General features: G+C 40.4%; 1 protein-coding gene across 1 annotated transcript; it reads left to right on the top strand.

Moving 5' to 3' along the window:
* Nucleotides 1–469: 469 nt before the first annotated feature.
* On the top strand, nucleotides 470–8,168 carry mdfic2 (MyoD family inhibitor domain containing 2). Its single transcript, XM_026168890.2, has 4 exons — nucleotides 470–622; nucleotides 755–842; nucleotides 4,684–4,905; nucleotides 7,761–8,168. Exons 2-4 carry the CDS (start codon nucleotides 755–757, stop codon nucleotides 8,015–8,017), a joined length of 567 nt encoding a protein of 188 aa, XP_026024675.1. The 5' UTR covers nucleotides 470–622; the 3' UTR covers nucleotides 8,018–8,168.
* The last annotated feature ends 11,081 nt before the right edge of the window (nucleotides 8,169–19,249 follow it).

Below are 19,249 nucleotides of genomic sequence, written 5' to 3'. Positions count from 1 at the left end.
TGGCTTGTATTCGGAGAAATTTGAATGCAGCTTCTTATCCATGCTTTACCACATGTTTTGCCCCAACAACAAACAAAACAGAACTCGCTGCCTCATGCATATGTGCCCAGCTTCGAAGGAGGGACTGAGTTAGCCTGTCTTGCCATTCTGTTCTAATGTAGCTGGGGTTTTTTTTTCTCTCACATTATTACTATAACATTATAAAATCTCTTTATTGTGTGTCCTGATTGCTTAATAATGCATTTGAATGGGGAATTATAGTTTTAATGTGATATTTCCTTTGATTATGTGATCCTCTGCACTTGCATTTTGCTTCATTATCACTTTGTAGAGGGAAATAACTCAAACTAATAAAATGTTGCTGACTTTGTACCAGTGATGTTTTGATAGGAGCAGATCTCCAGTGGGTTTTTTTGCCAGCGTCACTGGAATATTGGAGAGCCTTACAGCACAGCAGGCAGCAGGCCAAATGGACGCTGTGCATTGCAAAAGGGATGATCTGTCTTGGGTGCGCTACGCTTTGCCGATGTAAACAGCTGCCTCCGCATCCTGGACAAGAAGACTATGTTGCAGCTGGCTGCGTGACGACCCAATCCCAAGAGCGGACCAGCGCACGAAGACGGTGAGTTGCGGTAACACTGTGTTAGACATTAAGCCACGTTAGCCTCCGTTGTGTGCAGCCACATATTTTTGGCTTGAGATAATCAGGTTTGTCATACTAAATGCATTTTTTATCTGTGATGCAATGGACCAGATGGCAGATGAAACAACGCTGAGAGCTGATGCAAAACGCAAAGGGAGTGTAAACGGTGGTGAGGAGAGCTCCACATGGGTTAAAGGAGGTGAGTTGTAGATTAGGTTTGTAGAAAAACAGCTCAGTGTCACTTTGGAGTTGTCACGTCTCTTAGAAATCTCTCTTGTGATGATCTGAGATAGCCAGTGCCATCCTTACTGTTCCATCACTTTGCTTGCCTTGTGCAGTTATTTGACTTTAGTGACTGTGAACAGCCCTACAGTTTGAGAATGATTTCCCCAACAAACCCCCTGTTTTCAAATCATCTACTGTTCTTTGTTAGTTGCTTGCTTACATGCATTCTTTATAGTCTGTAGGTGATTTTTTGTTGTATACTTCCAGTTTGCATTTAGATTTTAAACATGAAGTAAAATTATCTTCAGACCCACCGCTCGGAGCAACTGTGGTGTCTAATGAGTGAGCGCGGCTCAGTGAAACACTGGAACAAAACCTGAAAAATGCATAGTATGCCCCCAGGCCTTATTTCTCTATCAGTTAATGGTCATGGGCATAGACCAGCTGCACTTCTTACTTAATTCATTTGATAACCCGAGAGCATCATGCTCATTCTCAGCTCAAACAAGTTTATTTTAACTTGTACTTCAAATAGCAATCCTTGCCTTCTTCACTTCTCATTCAATCACGGAGACATGACATGTAAAAACACAAACAATTCTAATGAGACATAAAAGAGTCTCGCATGCTGACAAAAGGTGATAACACGAGACACCATGTTTAACTCTGTTATTTGATGGGAGCAGTTGTTTTTTAAACTAATAAAATCTTAAAAATGGACAATGCGGCCCTGAGCAATGTCCATTTTTATCTCTTCTTCAAGAATTTAGGGAAAACAAATACATTTTATTCACTCTCAAAAATTAATAAATCATCGGGCATTAAATCTTAAGTAAAACACAGAAAGGAGTGGTGAATATTTCATTCGGAATAGGTGGTGAAAAAGTAAACAGTCTGCTGCCAGCAGAGTAATTCATTATTATCTGTATTAATTAACGTATTAACAATAACAACCCCTTCATTCCAGAAATTCCACACTTTTCTGGGAACTACCAGCACAGGCTAGATATGTTTTTATCTTTTCATTGTGTCAGCTGTCAGAATGGGATATGGCCAGCAGCGTTTCGTTTTTCATTTCCAGTTATGTTTATCACTTATTTACTATCTTGCTGAGAGTTCAATGCAAGAGTTGATCCACAAAGATGCGTGGTAACTTTCTATTATTGAAATGTACTGAAATCATTTACAAATCTCCCAATTACTGGATTTCCAAAAATACACAGTTTACACAACATCAGTAATGTCTTTACTTGTGCTTATCAGGATGCAGATTTTCTGTGACTGATGGCATATATATATATATATATTTATTTATTTATTAGGGGTGCAACGATGCACAAAATTCACGGTTCGGTTCGATACTTTGGTGTCACAGTTCGATATTTTTTCGATACAAAAAAATGTTCAAGCCTCTTTAATTTGTCATTTATTAAAATTATAAATGTATATTTTAACTCAAAAGTACGGTTTTTAAATGTAATGTTGCTGAAACAACAAAATAAAAAAAATAAAAAATCTATCTGTTCGAGAAATCACTCATCTTTGGAAAAGAGAGTTTATTACAGAGAAATGGCTCTTTCCAAAATAAAAGCTATACTATCCGCTTCTTCTGGGCTATATTCTCAGCAGCATATTAAACATATCAGGTCCCCATAAATGGTAAATGGCCTGTATTTATATAGCTCTTTACTAGTCCCTAAGAACCCCAAAGCGCTTTACATATCCAGTCATCCCCCCATTCACACACACATTCACACACTGGTGATGGCAAGCTACATTGTAGCCACAGCCACCCTGGGGCGCACTGACACTGGCGCCACCGGGCCCTCTGACCACCACCAGTAGGCAAGGGGTGAAGTGTCTTGCCCATGGACACAACGACCGAGACTGTTCAAGCCGGGGCTCGAACCGGCAACCTTCCGATTACAAGGCGAACGCCCAACTCTTGAGCCACGATCGCCCCGGAGAATCATGTGCTAACGGCTGTCTAAATGACTCTGGTAAAGTTTGTAGCATGCTTGCTTGTTGTTTTTGTCTGCTTCCACTTGTCTTTGCACTAGGATGATGTCGGAGTAAATGTACAGTGATATTCGTTGTGTTCCCACTAGTGCTGTCAGCGTTAATCTCGTTAAAATGACATTAACGCCATAACGCAGCAAATCTCCGTTAACAAGTTACCATGGATCGCCCCATGCGTGGGGCTGGACAGCGTCAACACGTTAACAAGCTAACTGCGCTAACGCACTAGTTCCCACCAGTTGAGCATTGCGTGGCACATCTGACATACTGTTTTACTTTAGTCCATGACGCACTTACCATCAGGGTCATGCTTCACATGAAAACCAAGATAGTTCCAAACGTCAGATCTGAATGAGGATGGGGGAGGTTCAATTTCGTCTAGTGTTGAGGCGGTTGTCATATTGCAACGAGCTTAGCTTCTGTCTTGCTAGCTTGCGCTGCGCTCAGTGGATCTGCATTCGACAGTGCAGCCTAGGCGGAGTAGTCGAACGCCCGATTCACTGAGCGCTCAACACAGACAGCATCGTCAGAAGAAAAGTTGATAAAATAAATAAAAAATGTTGTATTGTTCGATACATACTCATTATGACACCTATGTCCAAATTATAACTACAGCAGACTTAAGAGCATTAATGAAATCAAAAACAGAAGCCTACATGCATATATACTAAGCATCTGACTGTTTTGGTTTAAGGTGGCTGCTCTTTTAGAATTTTCTGCTCCTTGTTTGATGTTTAAAATGCGGCAAAATACTGTGACATCCCTAACACTAGACCATATAAACTATATCTCTTAGCTTAACTTCTTGATCCCCTTGAAAAAGTAGTAAAACTTGCCACTTACTTCTGCAGCATTACATTTTTATGGCTCCAGCTCCACGTCTGTTCACTCTTGGCTATTCTGTGACCATAACTACAAAGGTCCAGAAGAACATCTCCCCATTTTTTTAATTCTCATTCTAGTCTTACATCTGTATGCTAATTTTTAGCTAGCTCTACACAGAAAAAGAAAATATTGTGGAAATAGCCTGCTAGTTCTGAAGGCCAAACTGATAGGCCAAAATCTCTACAAAAAGGAAAAATAAATGTGATAGTGAGAAGTTGTAGGTTTTACAAGGATTTAGGTGCTTTGTTTTAAAGTTTGTGTGTGTAGGGAAAGGATGGGGCAAATGAGCTAACCCTGCTAAAGCTAACCTACGCTAAAAGTTTCCTGTATCACCATTCACGATTAGTGTATGGACTTCAGGCAGCACGGTGGTTAGCAAGAAGATCCCGAGTTCAATTCCACCATCAGGCCGGGGTCTTTCTGTGTGCAGTTTGCATGTTCTCCCCGTGTTTGCGTGGGTTCCCTCCGGGTACTCCGGCTTCCTCCCACAGTCCAATAACATGCAGTTTGTGGGGATAGGTTAATTGGAAACTCTAAATTGTCCATAGGTGTGAATGTGAGTGCAAATGGTTGTCTGTGTCTATATGTTAGCCCTGCGACAGCTGGGCGACAGCTGGGCGACAGCCCCCCCCCACAACCCTGAAAAGGATGAGCGGTTGACAATGGATCGATGGATGGACATTAGAGTGATGCCCCTACTGTTCACCACCCTAAAGTACTATGAGCAGCTTTACACAAGATTACCTGCAAACCAGTGGAACCAGTTACCTCTGCTCTCTGTACTCTTGCACATATACTTGATTTTGGGACATCTCCAGTACTCCAGTACTTATTTCAAAGACTACAGTAGATGTTGTTTGTTGATTCTTTACTGTAGGATTCATTTGTTTAACATTTCATCTATTCGACAGAAAGAATCGAAAGTGAGGTTCAAGTCAGCAGCTGGAGACTTGATACCTCTACAGAAATGGAGCCTGGGGAGACAAGCAGAGACACCAAGGCTAAGCTGCCTAGAGAGCGTGACGCCTCCGCTGCCCCTCTTTTCTCTTTGAAAATGTACCTAAGGAGATCCTCCTCTGCAGAAACGTACAGCATAGACTCTCTTTCCTCCTCGCAGCAAAGCAACACAGGAGGTAAATGACACCAGTACTTCACTCTACTGTTTAAGTCTGTCTTCAGTGCCACTTCTTTTCTCGAGACGTCATTAAAATTGTTTTGAAATTAACTTTTTATCCAAATACAGCTTTTCTGCTGTTGAAATAAATGATTAATATGCAGGATAATTATGAAAATGACAAATTGCAAGCTTTATGTCTTACTATGCTGTGAGAATGCTTAAATATAGTTAATACAATCAATTATGAAAATGTCTGAATAATTTAGAAACTCAAACTGCAGCAAAAAAGAGAAATATTAATGCAAAAAAGGCCACAAGTATCACTACTTCAGATCCAGATGCATAACTGATTACAACACAGACTGTTTATGTTCTGATGCAATTCTTTTAAACTAAAAAAATTAAATAAAACTGTAATGTTGTAACAATAACCACTGTCTTAAATATGGTTTAATATGCAAGGAAATAGAAGTATGTCTTTTTATTTATTGACAATGAGAAAAGATGTGGCTCTTGTCTTGTAGACGCAGACACACTAGAGTAAACGTCTCACAAGTGATTACAAGCAGTCGAGATGACCAACTGGTCGCCCAGAGGATGAACGTTCAACACCTTCAACCTCTGGATGATCACTTTCAATCTCAGGGCAATTGCACATGTCACCTGGCGAGAGGCAACTTGTCTCCATTCAATTGCAGTCTGTCTCGGATGATTGCAATCACTTTCCGTCAGGCCGACAAAGACCGTGCACATCAAGAGATCGTGTGCAAGCTTCAAGTGTCACAGAAAAATAATTGTTTGCGTGTAATGTTTGATGAAGCACTCCGAAGAAATACGCAAATGCTTAAAGAGAAGGAACAACAGGAGGCAGCACAGATGCAGCGCAAACTCCAAGACCCAGAGAAAGAAATGGAAGCATTGCAAGAATTTATAAACACAGACAGATTGCCAACATGTTGCAAATAAGTGTGAATTAGCCAATGAGCACAGCTCATCTGCAACACATCTAAACTGTACTCAGGTTACATTCCTCTATAAAAGCCTGCCGAGCGCCTTTATCATTTTGTAATTAAACTGCCATCCTGCTGCAACTACATTGCTATGTGTGGAGCAATTATGAACTTTAGCCTCAAATCTATGAGGTTATGGCTGGACTCTGAAAGTAGTGCCCATGAATTTCTGTTTAATTTTGTGATTTGTGGTCTTTGCTGAGTTAAAAATTACAAAGTTATCACAGTTAATCACCATATTATTGATTATAGATACCAGCTTGACCCCATTCAGTTGCATGCTGACAGCAACTGACCACAGTTACAAAGCTGTAGCACTACATACAGAGATATAACTTGGACTCATTTCTACTTCCTACCATATTAAAAGGATATGATGATGAAATACATGTAGTTTGCTCATATGTTGCATCTTATCCATTCACGAGAGTTGTTGTCATTTAGGTTGACACGAGGTTGTTTGTTGTAAAGCTGTATTGTATTGTATGGGTCCATATGCTTGACAGTGGCTGAAATATAGATGTAGACTAAATAAGCTAATGTAGGCGATTCACAGACATAATGAAACTAGCAGCAACAACAGTGGGCACCCACGATTAGTGTCACCAGTTCAGTATGAGATTAAAAGTACAATGTCTTTTTCTCTTCCCGAGTTTTGATGTTCAATATTGATTAAGCAAAAAAGTCTATATCAGCGATCCCCAACCCCCGGGCCATGGACCGGTACCGGTCCGTCAGTCGTTTGGTACCGGGCCGCAAGAGTTGAGGGTCGGGTGTGAAATTTATGGTTTTCAGGGTTTTGATCGTTATTTTTTAAATCGCTTTTATCATTAACACGGTTTCCCTGCGTCTTTGCTCGTGTGTTCTGAATAAATCTTCTTTTTTTGCACCAGTACTAGTTTTATTTTGTTGTATTTATCCACAACACCTCAAAGGCCAGTCCGTGAAAATATTGTCGAACATAAACCGGTCTGTGGCGCAAAAAAGGTTGGGGACCGCTGGTCTATATTATATATTGCCAAAGCAGAGTTGCTCTTTCACCTCTTTGATATAAAATATCCCTTCATCATTTTATCTTTTTAGATTTGTGTCATTAGTGTAACAAGTCAAATTTTGAACTATAACCAGATTTTGTGAATTCTGAGTCCAAATTTGAAGAAATGACATTAAGAATCAGTTCACAGGAATGAGACTGACCCACAACCTGTCTTCTCCAACATGTACTTGAACTAAGATCAGATTGAAACCTCCACATATTTATATAAAAGCTTAGGAGAACAGTGAAGCCTTGCAGAGGGTATACCTTCTCTGAATTCTCTGCAGTGCAAGTCATAAGGTCGTTCCTATGACACTCTTCAGTGAGTAACTGTCTGCTCATGGTCAGTGTCATTTGATGATCTCACACTTCATAGCACCCATGGGGGAACCATTTGGCAAAGCATGCTGGAAAGACACATAGCATTGTCTCACTGTAACCACAACACACGTTGGAAGTGCTCCTGGCAAAGTATACAAGAGAGACTTCTGGTAATTGATTATGTCTCCAAACAGCTTTCCTGCTTGTCTCTCTGTGAGGGAGCGAGGCATGATTTCTTAAATTATGCATGTGTAAAGGAAGGAAAGGGGGCTTTTAAAATCTTATAAGATACAAGTGAAGCCCAGCTCTTATAGGAGCAGGGATGATTTATGTCCCGAGATATAATTTAAACGCTATCTATCACGCATTATTTCAAATAGGTCATTGTAAAAGTGTGAAGGGGTTGCAGCCCTTTATGAAGACAAAAAAATGTATATTGATTTAAAAGAAGAAAAAACACACTACTGAGTACATTATTTTCCTGATCATGTGTGTCTCTCTCAGTTGACTGTGCAGGAATTGTCTTGAACTGTCTCTTCTGTCGGTTCTACGATATGATCCACATGCTACCTGACTCCTGCAAGGGACTCGCCAATCACTGCTGCCCCAGCTACAAACACGTCATTACCACAGCGGAGTCTGCATCCAGCAGTGATGATGACTCATACATAGATTTGGATTGTGGTGTGTTTGGGTCCTGTCATGATGCAAGTGACTGCCTGGAGCTGGCTATGGAGGTTTCGGAAATTTGTTATCACTAGTAGGAAACTCATAATATTCACCAGTAAAAGCAGAAACTTACCATTAAACATATGACGGTTCAGTGTGACGTGGAGGATTTCTAAGGGCTAAAACACAAATAAATACCAGTGTGATATTACAATGATAATAAACATGCATTATTTATCTGTGTATGCTTGTGTTTATGTCTCCTAAATATATGACAAGACCTGTGTACAATGGAGACTGCCTGTTCCACTTCTTTAAATATTTAAGTATTAGATAAGGTCTACTATCCAGTCAGGTACATAAGTACTTGGGCAAAGATATACTTTTTGACATTTTACCTCTTTACACTACTACAGTGGATTTAAATAGAAAAAAGGCAGACTTTCACCTTTATTTCATTTTATTTAACAATAGTACTTCAATAACTCTTCAGCAATTACATCCTTTTTTCTTTCTTAGTGTCCTGTTATCCAATTCTGAGAAAAAACGGAAGCAGATGCTACAGGGGAAGTGACTGGAACACTTGAATATAATGATTGGCATGGTTCAACTATTTAGCTAAACCACATTATTATTATTAATATTATTATTTTTGAACTCTTCTTGCCAGTTGTTATAAAACCTTACATTATAGCAGTAAAAATCACCACCTACTCTAGATACTGTGTGAGTGAATGCCTTAACAGTATGAGTAATTTAGTGTTCTGCATTTCAGTTTTACAGTATATTCACTATGCAGCAAGACGGCAGCGGCATCGCAAACAATTCAACGGCCTTGAGGCCAGCAAATTCCACTGCAGCTGTGTTGATACACACTCTAACACACCAACAAGCACTCCAACTTCAACACGATAGTCTTTCTGAAGTATGGAAAAAAAAAAATCTTGAAGCCTGTCCCCTGTTGAGCGTGCCTATTTCAGTTCAAGTGCCACTGGAAACACAGGAGCTGTTAGATATGGCATTTGTAGAACACTTGTCCTTGTCACTCCCCTCAACCTCTGTTCTCAAAGACAGTTCTCTCAAGTGGTAGATTACTGTTTGGATCTCTTCAGTCTGAAATATGTCCTTGTCACATTATGGGAAATGGACACAGGAGCAACGCTGCTATGCCAGTGAGAACGGTATACAGGACAACATTGTTCTTAAGCATCATCTAAGCATCATCATCTATCCCGGAGAGGTCAGCGTGAGTGCACGGAGACAACACCGTGTTACTGGATTATGTTCAATTACTGCACCAAACATTTGTTTTCTCCCATTACATATAAAGACAGAGTAATCTCACTCTGCTAACGAGAAGACCATTGTAGAGCACTCCTGTTTTGCTGCTGCACACCATGGTAATGGTACTATATTGGTACAGTGCTGAGACTGACTCTTTGAAAGACCTTTCATTGTCATGTTTGCAGTTGTTGCATCCTGATCACTGTACAGAACGTGTCCCAGAAGTCAACTTCAGACAGTGTTTATGAGTCTAAACATCATAGCTGAAGGACAGAGTCATGTACCAGGTAATGTCTTAGTCAGCTAACCATACAGTATTAAAGCTGCTTGGTTACGGCTTCATGGCAAATTTTCTTTGTATCAATTTCACTTGAATATTGTTTTTGTTCCCAAAGTGATTTTTTTATACATCTTACTTTACTGAAAACATGTTTGAATTTAATAAAGTGGTTGATGTAAATGGTCAAAATAACCATGAATTGTAAACTGTAAAGTTAATTGTACAGTTGCAGCCTGTTCTCACTCCTGAGGCGTAATATGCTGATGGGTTGTCAAGTCCCGAGGCGTTCCTGAGGAACGCGAAAGGTCACCTTTTGCGTTCTTATGCTACGTGCCGGGTTATGGATGAAATCCAGTAGAATAACGCTCCCACGGTAATACACGTTCGAGCCATGTAGTCCAGCCCTAACCGGAACCTGTAACCTTAATCAGCACTTTAATGACGTTAGTAGTGTTTTCCAAAGCAATTTAAGTAAAACAAATCTACATGTGTAGATTCATTCCAAACGGTTCCCATGTTCACTCATTTTTCCGATGTTGTAATATAGGGACGTGTTGGGTGCCCGGAAGCGTAATATACCGACGATTTGTCACCTAGCGTAAAATGTTACGCTTTGGGAGTGAGAACGTGTTGACAGTTGCTTGAGATGCTGTAGGTAACCAAATGCATGTGGTACTTTCTGACCTTGAAGAGCTTTCTAGTTACGAGCATTAAAAACAGCAACTCATGACCTTAACTTTGAGATGAACACTTACATAGTTAACTTTAGCTTAGTTTGGACACAAGAATCACCTGATGAGTGCTACTTAAACATTACAAACAGCAGTTTAGCAACGATGACTGAATGATACGGGTGTGAACAGTGTTTACGTCACTCATCACATCGCTGTTAACTCACATGATGCTGGGCATTACGAGCACTATTTTGAGTATTTTCTGGCAACCTGACAGAGCGGATTTCAAAAGAGCCTTCTCTGTAACTGCATCTGCAAAAGAAAAAAAATAACCTCAATGTGACATTTGGTAAAGCCTGAATACCAAAAGCATGAGCTAAACAGATAAAGTCACACAAAACCCACAGAGGACACGTAACATGGCGACAAAATTCAATAAACTCCTGTCTGAAGAGAACTTACACGTTCACTCACATTAAAAGCAATGCAGACAAGGACACAAAAACTTGAATCCCCTGATCCTTGAACATTAGCGTATTCCAGCACTGATTTCTCCATTCTACAATCTGTGTTACTAATGCTTACCACACTACTACTACCATGGAAATTATACCGGTTGATTTCATTTCAGATAAAAGTTCAAGTTTTCATGACTCACAGCTTAATAAGAGCTGTAAGGAGATTACTTTTAAAGGCAAAATATAAAATGTTGCAGTGCATTTATCAGCAACTCTTCTGCATGAATTAAAGCTGTACCCATGACATTGCTAACGATGTGTTAGGTACAGTATTGGTCAATAAGATTAAAGTAGCATAGGAACACTACTCTTCATAGAAGCCAAGACTTGATTGACTGGTAATATTAAAACCAGGTCAGAGAAACTACACAGATAATAACACAAATCCTCCAGATTTCTTTTTTTTAATATGATAGTTTAATTGTTTTGCTGAAAGTTGTTCTTTAGTCGCAGAGTACAAACAAGGATTAGTGTGCATTCATCCGCAAATCATCTGCACCTCCGGGAGGCTGTTTTATGTTTGCAAAACCAGACTGAAACACTTTGAAAATGTTCCAGAAATTTTTTATTTCATTTTTTATTTTTTGGAATTGAATGCTAAGACATGACGAAAAGGAGCTTTTTTTTTTTTTTTTTTTTTTAAAAGAAAAGGGAATTAAATGTTGCTCCTTTATTTACATGATACTGCTTGCATTTATATTCCTGTGCCACAAATCTAAAAAAAAAGAAGAAAAACTTTTCATCACCCGTTTCATGCGCTCTCCTTGTAAGGTTTTGTTTAAAGCTCAAATGTGTTGTATTTTTAGATAGAATAAGTCCTCTGATGAGAATTAGGCTCTAAACCATGTGACTATGTTTGACCTCCTAAAAGCTGCGCAGGGCCTCAGACGGCACCGCGCAGACAAATAAAAGTAGATACTGCACATGCTGTGCAAAATTGCATGTTGCGGGTTACATCTACAGGGAGCACTGCTTGTGACCAATTTTCTCATTACCTGGTGCAGCACAATTACAGAGCTGAGTGCTCTAGCTCATACTGCTCCATAAAACCTATTGGAGGTCCTTTGTGGCTTTTCTAACATAAAGCGCGTCTGCATAAACAGATGCCAGTTTTAAAGCGAAAACATCTGCACATCTTAAACTCACTGGATCTCTTTCAAATTACCTGATGGCTCTGGGAGTTGTGCGGGCTTTAGGAACTCTAATGTTTTTTAATAACATCCAAATGGCCTGTCCTTTACTGGCCAGGTTCAAATGCCGTCCCATCCCGGCCGAGCGGATGTGGACAAGGTCAGGTGGTTTTCACTGCTGCGCAACACATGCGTGCACCTTAATGGTCACTCAGAGGATACTGTTAACCCATTAGCTTGCATAGTGCTCCTCTAGTTCCTGGCTTAAATCAAAACAGCTGGGAAGAGGGTCAAAAAGAAACAGAAATGCTGAAATGATTAAATGTGAAATGGGTTGTTGCTAACAAAACACTTCAAACGCCGCGTGCCGCTCTGCTGTTGTGTTTAGTGACACAAGACTCGCATTAGCAAAGTGATCTAATCGCGTGCTGCTTCGCCATGTTTACATGCATCTCTGCTCACTAATCGGATATGAGGTTTCTTCGCAGAGTTCGGGCCCTGATCGCTTCATTAGTGTGAAGCTGCTCTTCCTCCTGAGCACACAGCACTAATACCATCTCCCTTCAGACACAGCGCTGCAGCCCAGAGTGGCCTCCTGAGGAAGCAGCACCATTAAATATTAATGCCATGTGTTTAGAGGGTTTTTATTTCAAACAGCGGGTTTGTCAGCATCTTATGTGGCGTTCTTCAAGATTAAGTCCATGTGGAAAACGGGGGTCCCGATGCTTTCTGCAGCATTGTGCCTTCAGAATAATTTAGATCTGTTTTTCTAATGGTCTTTCTGTGTTAATATCGCCAACATTTTCCATGATTTTCTTAAGCAAATGGAGCATTTTTAAGTGGGCGAGAGTACTGCCTTCTGTACCTTACAGTGTGCTGTGTAGCTGTCATGAGGTGAAGAATGTTTGGGTTCATTTAAGTTGACATCACTGCAGAAATGTGTTTTTTATAAGCCTCTTTTTCAGTTCCACCCATGATGCAGAAAAATACCATAATGCCCAAGAAAATAACTTTTGAGCGTCTATGAATTACGACGCTGGAAGACAATCTCGAAACATAATCAAGTTCATACATTTCCTTTCTTTGTTGGACTGCTCTGATAAAATAGCGCGAGCTCGTCTAAACGTAATAAAAATCAATCAAAGAATTTGTCATCTGTCCTCATTTGTTCTATTGTCCTAGTTTACATGCCAATTTCACAATTACCCCCTCGAATGAACCTGACCTCGCTTGCATATAGGGAAGTGGCGTATGTGAGCATCCTCCTCAATTAGGTCAGGGGCGTTAATAGTACAGCAGAAAACGAACACTCCCCACAACATCCTCCAGGAATTGCGCCTGACACTACTGACTGCCTTGAATCTATATTTGGGCCAAGCGTGTGGATGTGTGTCACCCAAGACTACCCGCCTAATCTCCGCCACAGAAAGTAAAGTGAGTTGTGGGCCCATGGGCGGAGATCGTCAAGACACAAAGGAATCTCCCAGCAGGCACAGCAAAAACCAGGCCCTGGGCAGGCTTTTATGATACCTTTCAATCAGTGGATGATTCCCAGCTGAAATGACAGGTGATTTGACTCAGCCTGCAATTAATGACCTCATTTTAACAATTAAGAGCAGGGGAGGAAGAGGAAAGCCCCCGAAAAAGACAACGAGTTGAGCCGGGGGGCGAGTTTTGATGCCTCGATAGTGCAAGACGGTAACGTCTCCGCGTGTCAAACGTGACTGGAGCTTGTTGTCGCGGCTCAGGTGACCTCCTCCTCTTTTAAGCAGGTGGAATCCTGCAGGGAGAGCACACAGTGATGAGGAGCAGGCATGGGGAGGGGGAGGCTGTGGCAAGGATAGGGCGAAGAGGTGACTGGAGGGTGGCAAGGGAATGATGGAGTGCATCAAGCTGTGTGCCCACCCCCCCAACCTTCTCCTCCACCTTCTCTTACCCCCACCCCCCACAGCATAGAGGAAATTAAAGAGCTGTGTAGCAGGAGGAGAAGAGGAGAGGAGGGTGGTGATTTAGAGCGTGGCACAGGGGGATGGGGACCCGGCGCATTGGAGTTAATTACTGAATAATGAGGAACAATTTATTGTGTTCTTGTTAGAGACATCAAAATGCTGCTGGATACTGCCTATAGAGAGGAGCATGCCTCTCTCACTCCTTGTGCATCGGTTAAAATGTGGCGTTTAACTCAAAGTCATTAAAAAGCCCCCACCTTGCTTTGCCTTGCCTTATAAAGTGGCGGTGTTGCAGGTCTCCTGGGCAGATGAGGGGTCTTAACACATTGCCCTAAAATACTTCCACTTTCCTCCAGGCCTTCTGAGTGTACACTAAAACCTAATGACATTACCTGAGATGGGCTTCTTCTTGGTTTCATGGCATGCCACAAATCGTCCTGATTTTTAGACACAGCTACAGATTAGTTAGCTTCCTAACAAGGGACGCTATCAGCTCCTAAGCTAGCTAATTAAGACACTGCTATAAAATCTCCATAAGTAAAAAGAAAAACGGTCTCCTTTTGATCTTCTAAATGTTTGAAAAGGACTCATTAACACAACCACCTTTTGCATTTCTAACATTACTAGAGAACGACTGCTAGAAGAAGGAATACCATCCCTGATGTCACACTCTGTCAGGTAGCATGGGCTGAGGTTAGCGTAAATTTTCTTCCCTTCCTTTATTAAACCTGTAATCCAATTTGTTTTATAAATTATATGCCACTTCTAATCCTAGAATACAGTGTTTGCTTATTGTTTTAGTAGTTAACTGGACTTGCCAACAATTGCAGCTTGCGTTAGTGTTGTTTCCTTACATCTGTTTTTTTGCCAACTTAACTTCAAGGCTGTCATCCACACTAAGTCTCATTCAGATCTCCACTGATATTTGTAATGTATAATTTGAAATTGTAGATCAGGAATAATGGTGTATCTGAGTCACATGGTAGCTCACAGGCTAGCTAAATGCTATATCATACCCTGCTTTATAGTCTGAACTAAAAATGACCAGTACTGTTTAAGACCATGAACTCTTTACGAAAGCATTTACTGAAGAAATAAAACAATTGAGAAGTAAGTTAATTTTGTCATAACCTTCCATACAAGTCAAAGCAGTTGCCCCCTGCTGGCCCTTAAGGCCAATTCTATTAAGGAAACATGGAGTTGTAGCTACCTCAGTCATGTCTAAACTAGCAGTGGGGAAAAGAGGCATGAGCAGTATAATCATGTGCATTCCTGTGTGCCTTGGATGGCCCCAAGTTGGGAAGTTGTTCCTCTGACTTGGTGGTCATGTGCTTTTGAATTTTTGAATAGAAATATGTAAAAAAGCCATGAGCATAACAAAGATGTATTTTATACTTAAACAATGTGTCTACTGTAGTTTTCAGTACATAATAAATCATTACAGACTTACCTCTCTACCTTTGTATCACAGTTAGCTACTGCTACTACTTCTAACTAGTCTAGGTAACTGTGGTAGCTCTACAAGACAAAGGTTAGGACCTAACACCATATTAAAATTCAATTTTATCAAGCAATTAAAAGAAAATGCCACATATTTGTACTGTTAATTAAAAATGGCCAGCTATCAGCCAAACTGTTACTTTCACCTGCCAAATTTCTACTCATATGATGTCAACAAGTCAGCACTTCATACAAAATTTTTGCAGACAGAATTTTTACATGAATATTCTCATTCAGGAAACCATTTGTACCCTCAATTCAATGACACAGGAATGCACAGTAGCTATATATATTGATGTGGTTGTAATTTTGTTTGTGTTCACAAAGCACATTATTAGCCAATACACTATATTATTATTAAACTATATACTGGCAAAAATGGAATCCATTGGAGGTCCAGGGAGAAAACCACTGCTGACCAAAAACAACACAGAGGCTTGTCTCACATCTGCCAAAAACCATCTTGATAATCCCTAAGACTTTTGGAAATATATTCTGTGGACTGATCAGACAAAAATTTGAACCTTTTGGAAGGTTTGAATCCCGTTAAAACGAACACAGGATTTTAAAAAAACAACAACAACAGTTAAACGGTCTATGGTTGCTTTGGTGCTTCAGGACCTGGACAATTTGACTGAGAGAACCATGAATTCTGCTCTCTACTAGAAAATTGTAAAAGAGATTTTGTGGTCTTGGGTTTGTGCCCTGAAGCTTGAGCACACCTGGGTTACGCAGGAGAACAACGATATGAGCCACACCAGCAAGTCCACCTTTGAATGCCTTGAGTGAGTTATGGCTATTCACATTCAAAAACCAACCAACGTTGCTCAATTAAAATGATTTTGCAAAGAAGGAATGTGAAAGACTGCTTGTCAATTATTGCAAACCTTTAATTGCAGTTCTTGCTTCCAAAGGTGGCACAACCAGTAATTAGGTATAGGGAGGAAAATACTAGCACAGTAGCCTACACAAAGAACATGATAAACGTTAACGCAAAAGGTAGCAGCTAGTCTGAATATATATTAAAAGAAAACAGCCATTCCAATAGCTCGTTCATACTAGCTTTATGTGTTGACGAAGTTACTTCCTTTTTTGGAGCAGTGTTTGGCAAACCACCAGTTTTTCCCTTTGTCGTAGTCCTAGTGTTAAAACTCATCTATGTGCAAAGTCATTCATATCATACAGGCTTACAGATTACTCATGCAAGAGACTTGTAAATAGCTTTCATGTTGCAGAAGTTTCATGCCAATATTCTTTCATTATCGCTGTAAACACGACTCTTCACACCTCGATGATGCTTACTGCGTTCCTCGTAAAAATTGGCTGCGTATAACTTAATTTATCAGGTAAGAAAGTGAAAAAAGGAACGCTGAATGCAACTTGACTTTATTCTCCACCAGAGAAAGACCAAGGCTCTCCTTTCTTAGCAGCAACGTGTCAGACCTGCTATCGGTCCTTAGCAGAGTGTGAAGTATCCCAACTCTTTGATGTGTTAAATATGAAATCTGACCATAGAACAAAGCAGCTGTCAGCAACCAGCACGTGTCAAGAGCAATCCACGCCAATTATTATTGAATTTCTGTCATGCATGCGTCTGCCGTGCAGACACTGAGGTGTGTTACTGTATTGCAGTGCTAACAAAGACTTCAGACAGTCTTCAAAAATAAACATCACAGGCTTCAGTTGTCTATATCAAAAGGTTGCTGATGATCGTCTGCAAATACAAGCCAAGGCTCACCTTTTGTCCAGGCTTCATCGAGAAAGGGTTAAATAATTTGCTGTAAAACAGTCAGAAGCGTTGCACACACTGTACTGTGACCTCGAGAATATGGCTTTAACTTTGTCAAAGGGTCCCATATTAACAGCAACACAATCACTGGATCACAAATCACACAATGTAAGTTATGAGAGCTACATGCTGTGTCTCTGGTGACATTGAGGGAGAACGTGAGAAGGTGCTTGCTGAGTGTGTAGCCATGCTGTGTTGCCCAAATAGATACGTTCCATCTGAGAGTGATGCAGCCTTCGGAATGATCCCGCTAGACAGATGAGTGCTACTTGAATGTTAATGAGGGCTCCTTTAGACACGCATAAATTAAATGATTAGATGTCTGCAATCATGCAAGGTCCTTAGGTGTCCCCTATTTATGGCATTTGAAATGTAGCTGCCTTTATTTACGACATGTCTCCCCTGCACAGGCTTCGCCACCTGAGCAGCCCAATGCTTTCAAAAGACGGGTTTTTTTTAATGACCTGTAAATGAATCACTCTGGCAGAATCGTAAGAGAAGCGGAGCCCTGCCTCTTTTTCAAAACAAAAAGGGAAAGTGTGCTGTCCTCTGAAAGAAAAAAAAAAGAAAAAGCTTGCAGATGTTTTGAATAAAAGCCGCACTCCAGACAGGGAAAGATGCAGTAAAACATTTGTTTCCTATACGCCACTAACAGAAAGATACACTGTCGAGCCTCAGAGAGGGGCCTCAGAGGACTGGCACAGTCTCTGAACGCGGTCGCCTAACAATGAATCTTCCTCCTCTCCAGTTCACACGCTCTTCATTGTCGTTTTCTAGATGCAACAACAGCTATTTTCATCTTCATGATTGCATTAATTACAGCATAACTCACGTCTCTTGGCTCCAGTACTGTTTTCCCTGTAGAAAACAGCGTGTCAATGCTTCAACAAAGGAAGGGAACAGTACATATACTCAGCTGGCACTTCATTAATCAACATAAGAAATCAGCATGGCTTGTCACTTATCTAGCTGAGTCTGCTACTGAAGTTGTATTATATTCTCTTTAAATGATTCATTCGAGTTGGGAAGATTTTAATGAGATTTAGACTGCATTCATATTACCGTAATACAGCCAGATACAGTACATGCAAACACCTCAATATGTAGACATAAAGCCTTGCGATGGACAGGCAGTGAGCGGCTGCTTCACTGTTGAATCATCTTAAAGACTCTTCACTGTCCCAGGAAGACTCTGGGGTGCACAAGCAGCAATAATAGGAAGCACCTAAGTTACAGCCATCTGCTCTCAAGCCAAAGCCGAGGTTTTTTTGTGTGTGTGTTTTTGTGGCAGCAGAGAGAAGGGGCTAGAGAAATTTCTTTTAAGATTCTTGCTTTTTTCCCCCTCTATTTATTAGGATAATGAATTTCCGACTGCAGTGCCAGTTCCACTGAGCCTGCTTCTCGGCCTAATTCTCTGTAACATTTCCTCATTGCCGCTGGGGAACATTATATGAAGGCAGGGCTTACAATACCATCAATATGCCCAAGACGACAATCGGACGTCTCATAGATATTAATGGAAGTGCAAATTAAATCAAAGTTGGAGTGCAGCTATCGGGGCTATGATCAATGCCTTTTGCACAGTCAGATTTAATATGGGGTTTGTAATTTGAGTATCCAAACAAAATGTGCATCTTAATGGGAAAGATGAAAGTAATCCCACATGGGGAGGAAATAATACATTAGCTGCATTGTAATTAGAGAACTCAGAGTGCAATGTTTCCCCAGTATTAATGTTGAATAAAAGCCTGATATATTTACGATGTGGAGACAGGATGTGGACGTTTTGAATTGTTTTTAGACACCTCGAGTCGTCTTAGGAAGCATCTTTAAAAAAACAAAAAAGACTATAACGATGTTGGGTAAATGCATGCGTAGGAAACAAATACAAATGATGAAATAAACTGTCAAATGTTAGAGCAAAAAAGCAGACTTGTTTTTGTTAAAGCAGTGGGAGCACATCTGTGTTATCACAGTCATAATGAAAGAAAAACACCTCAGGTATGTTTTGATTTAATTATGAAATACTTGATCTGAATATGAAAAATCCCATGTTTTTTAAGCCAAGCTGCTACAACCAAACACAACAGAAGTATGTGAAACATGATTTTGGTAAAAGGTTCTTAATAAATAGTGATTGAGCAAGTCTCCCCGCAAGCATTCAAATGAAATACGATATAATAATGCCTCACTTTTATTT

This window comes from Astatotilapia calliptera, chromosome 5 (genome assembly GCF_964374335.1).
Source record: "Astatotilapia calliptera chromosome 5, fAstCal68.1, whole genome shotgun sequence".
In the NCBI taxonomy this organism is placed as follows: domain Eukaryota; kingdom Metazoa; phylum Chordata; class Actinopteri; order Cichliformes; family Cichlidae; genus Astatotilapia; species Astatotilapia calliptera.
This window is presented reverse-complemented; position numbering and strand designations above follow the sequence as displayed.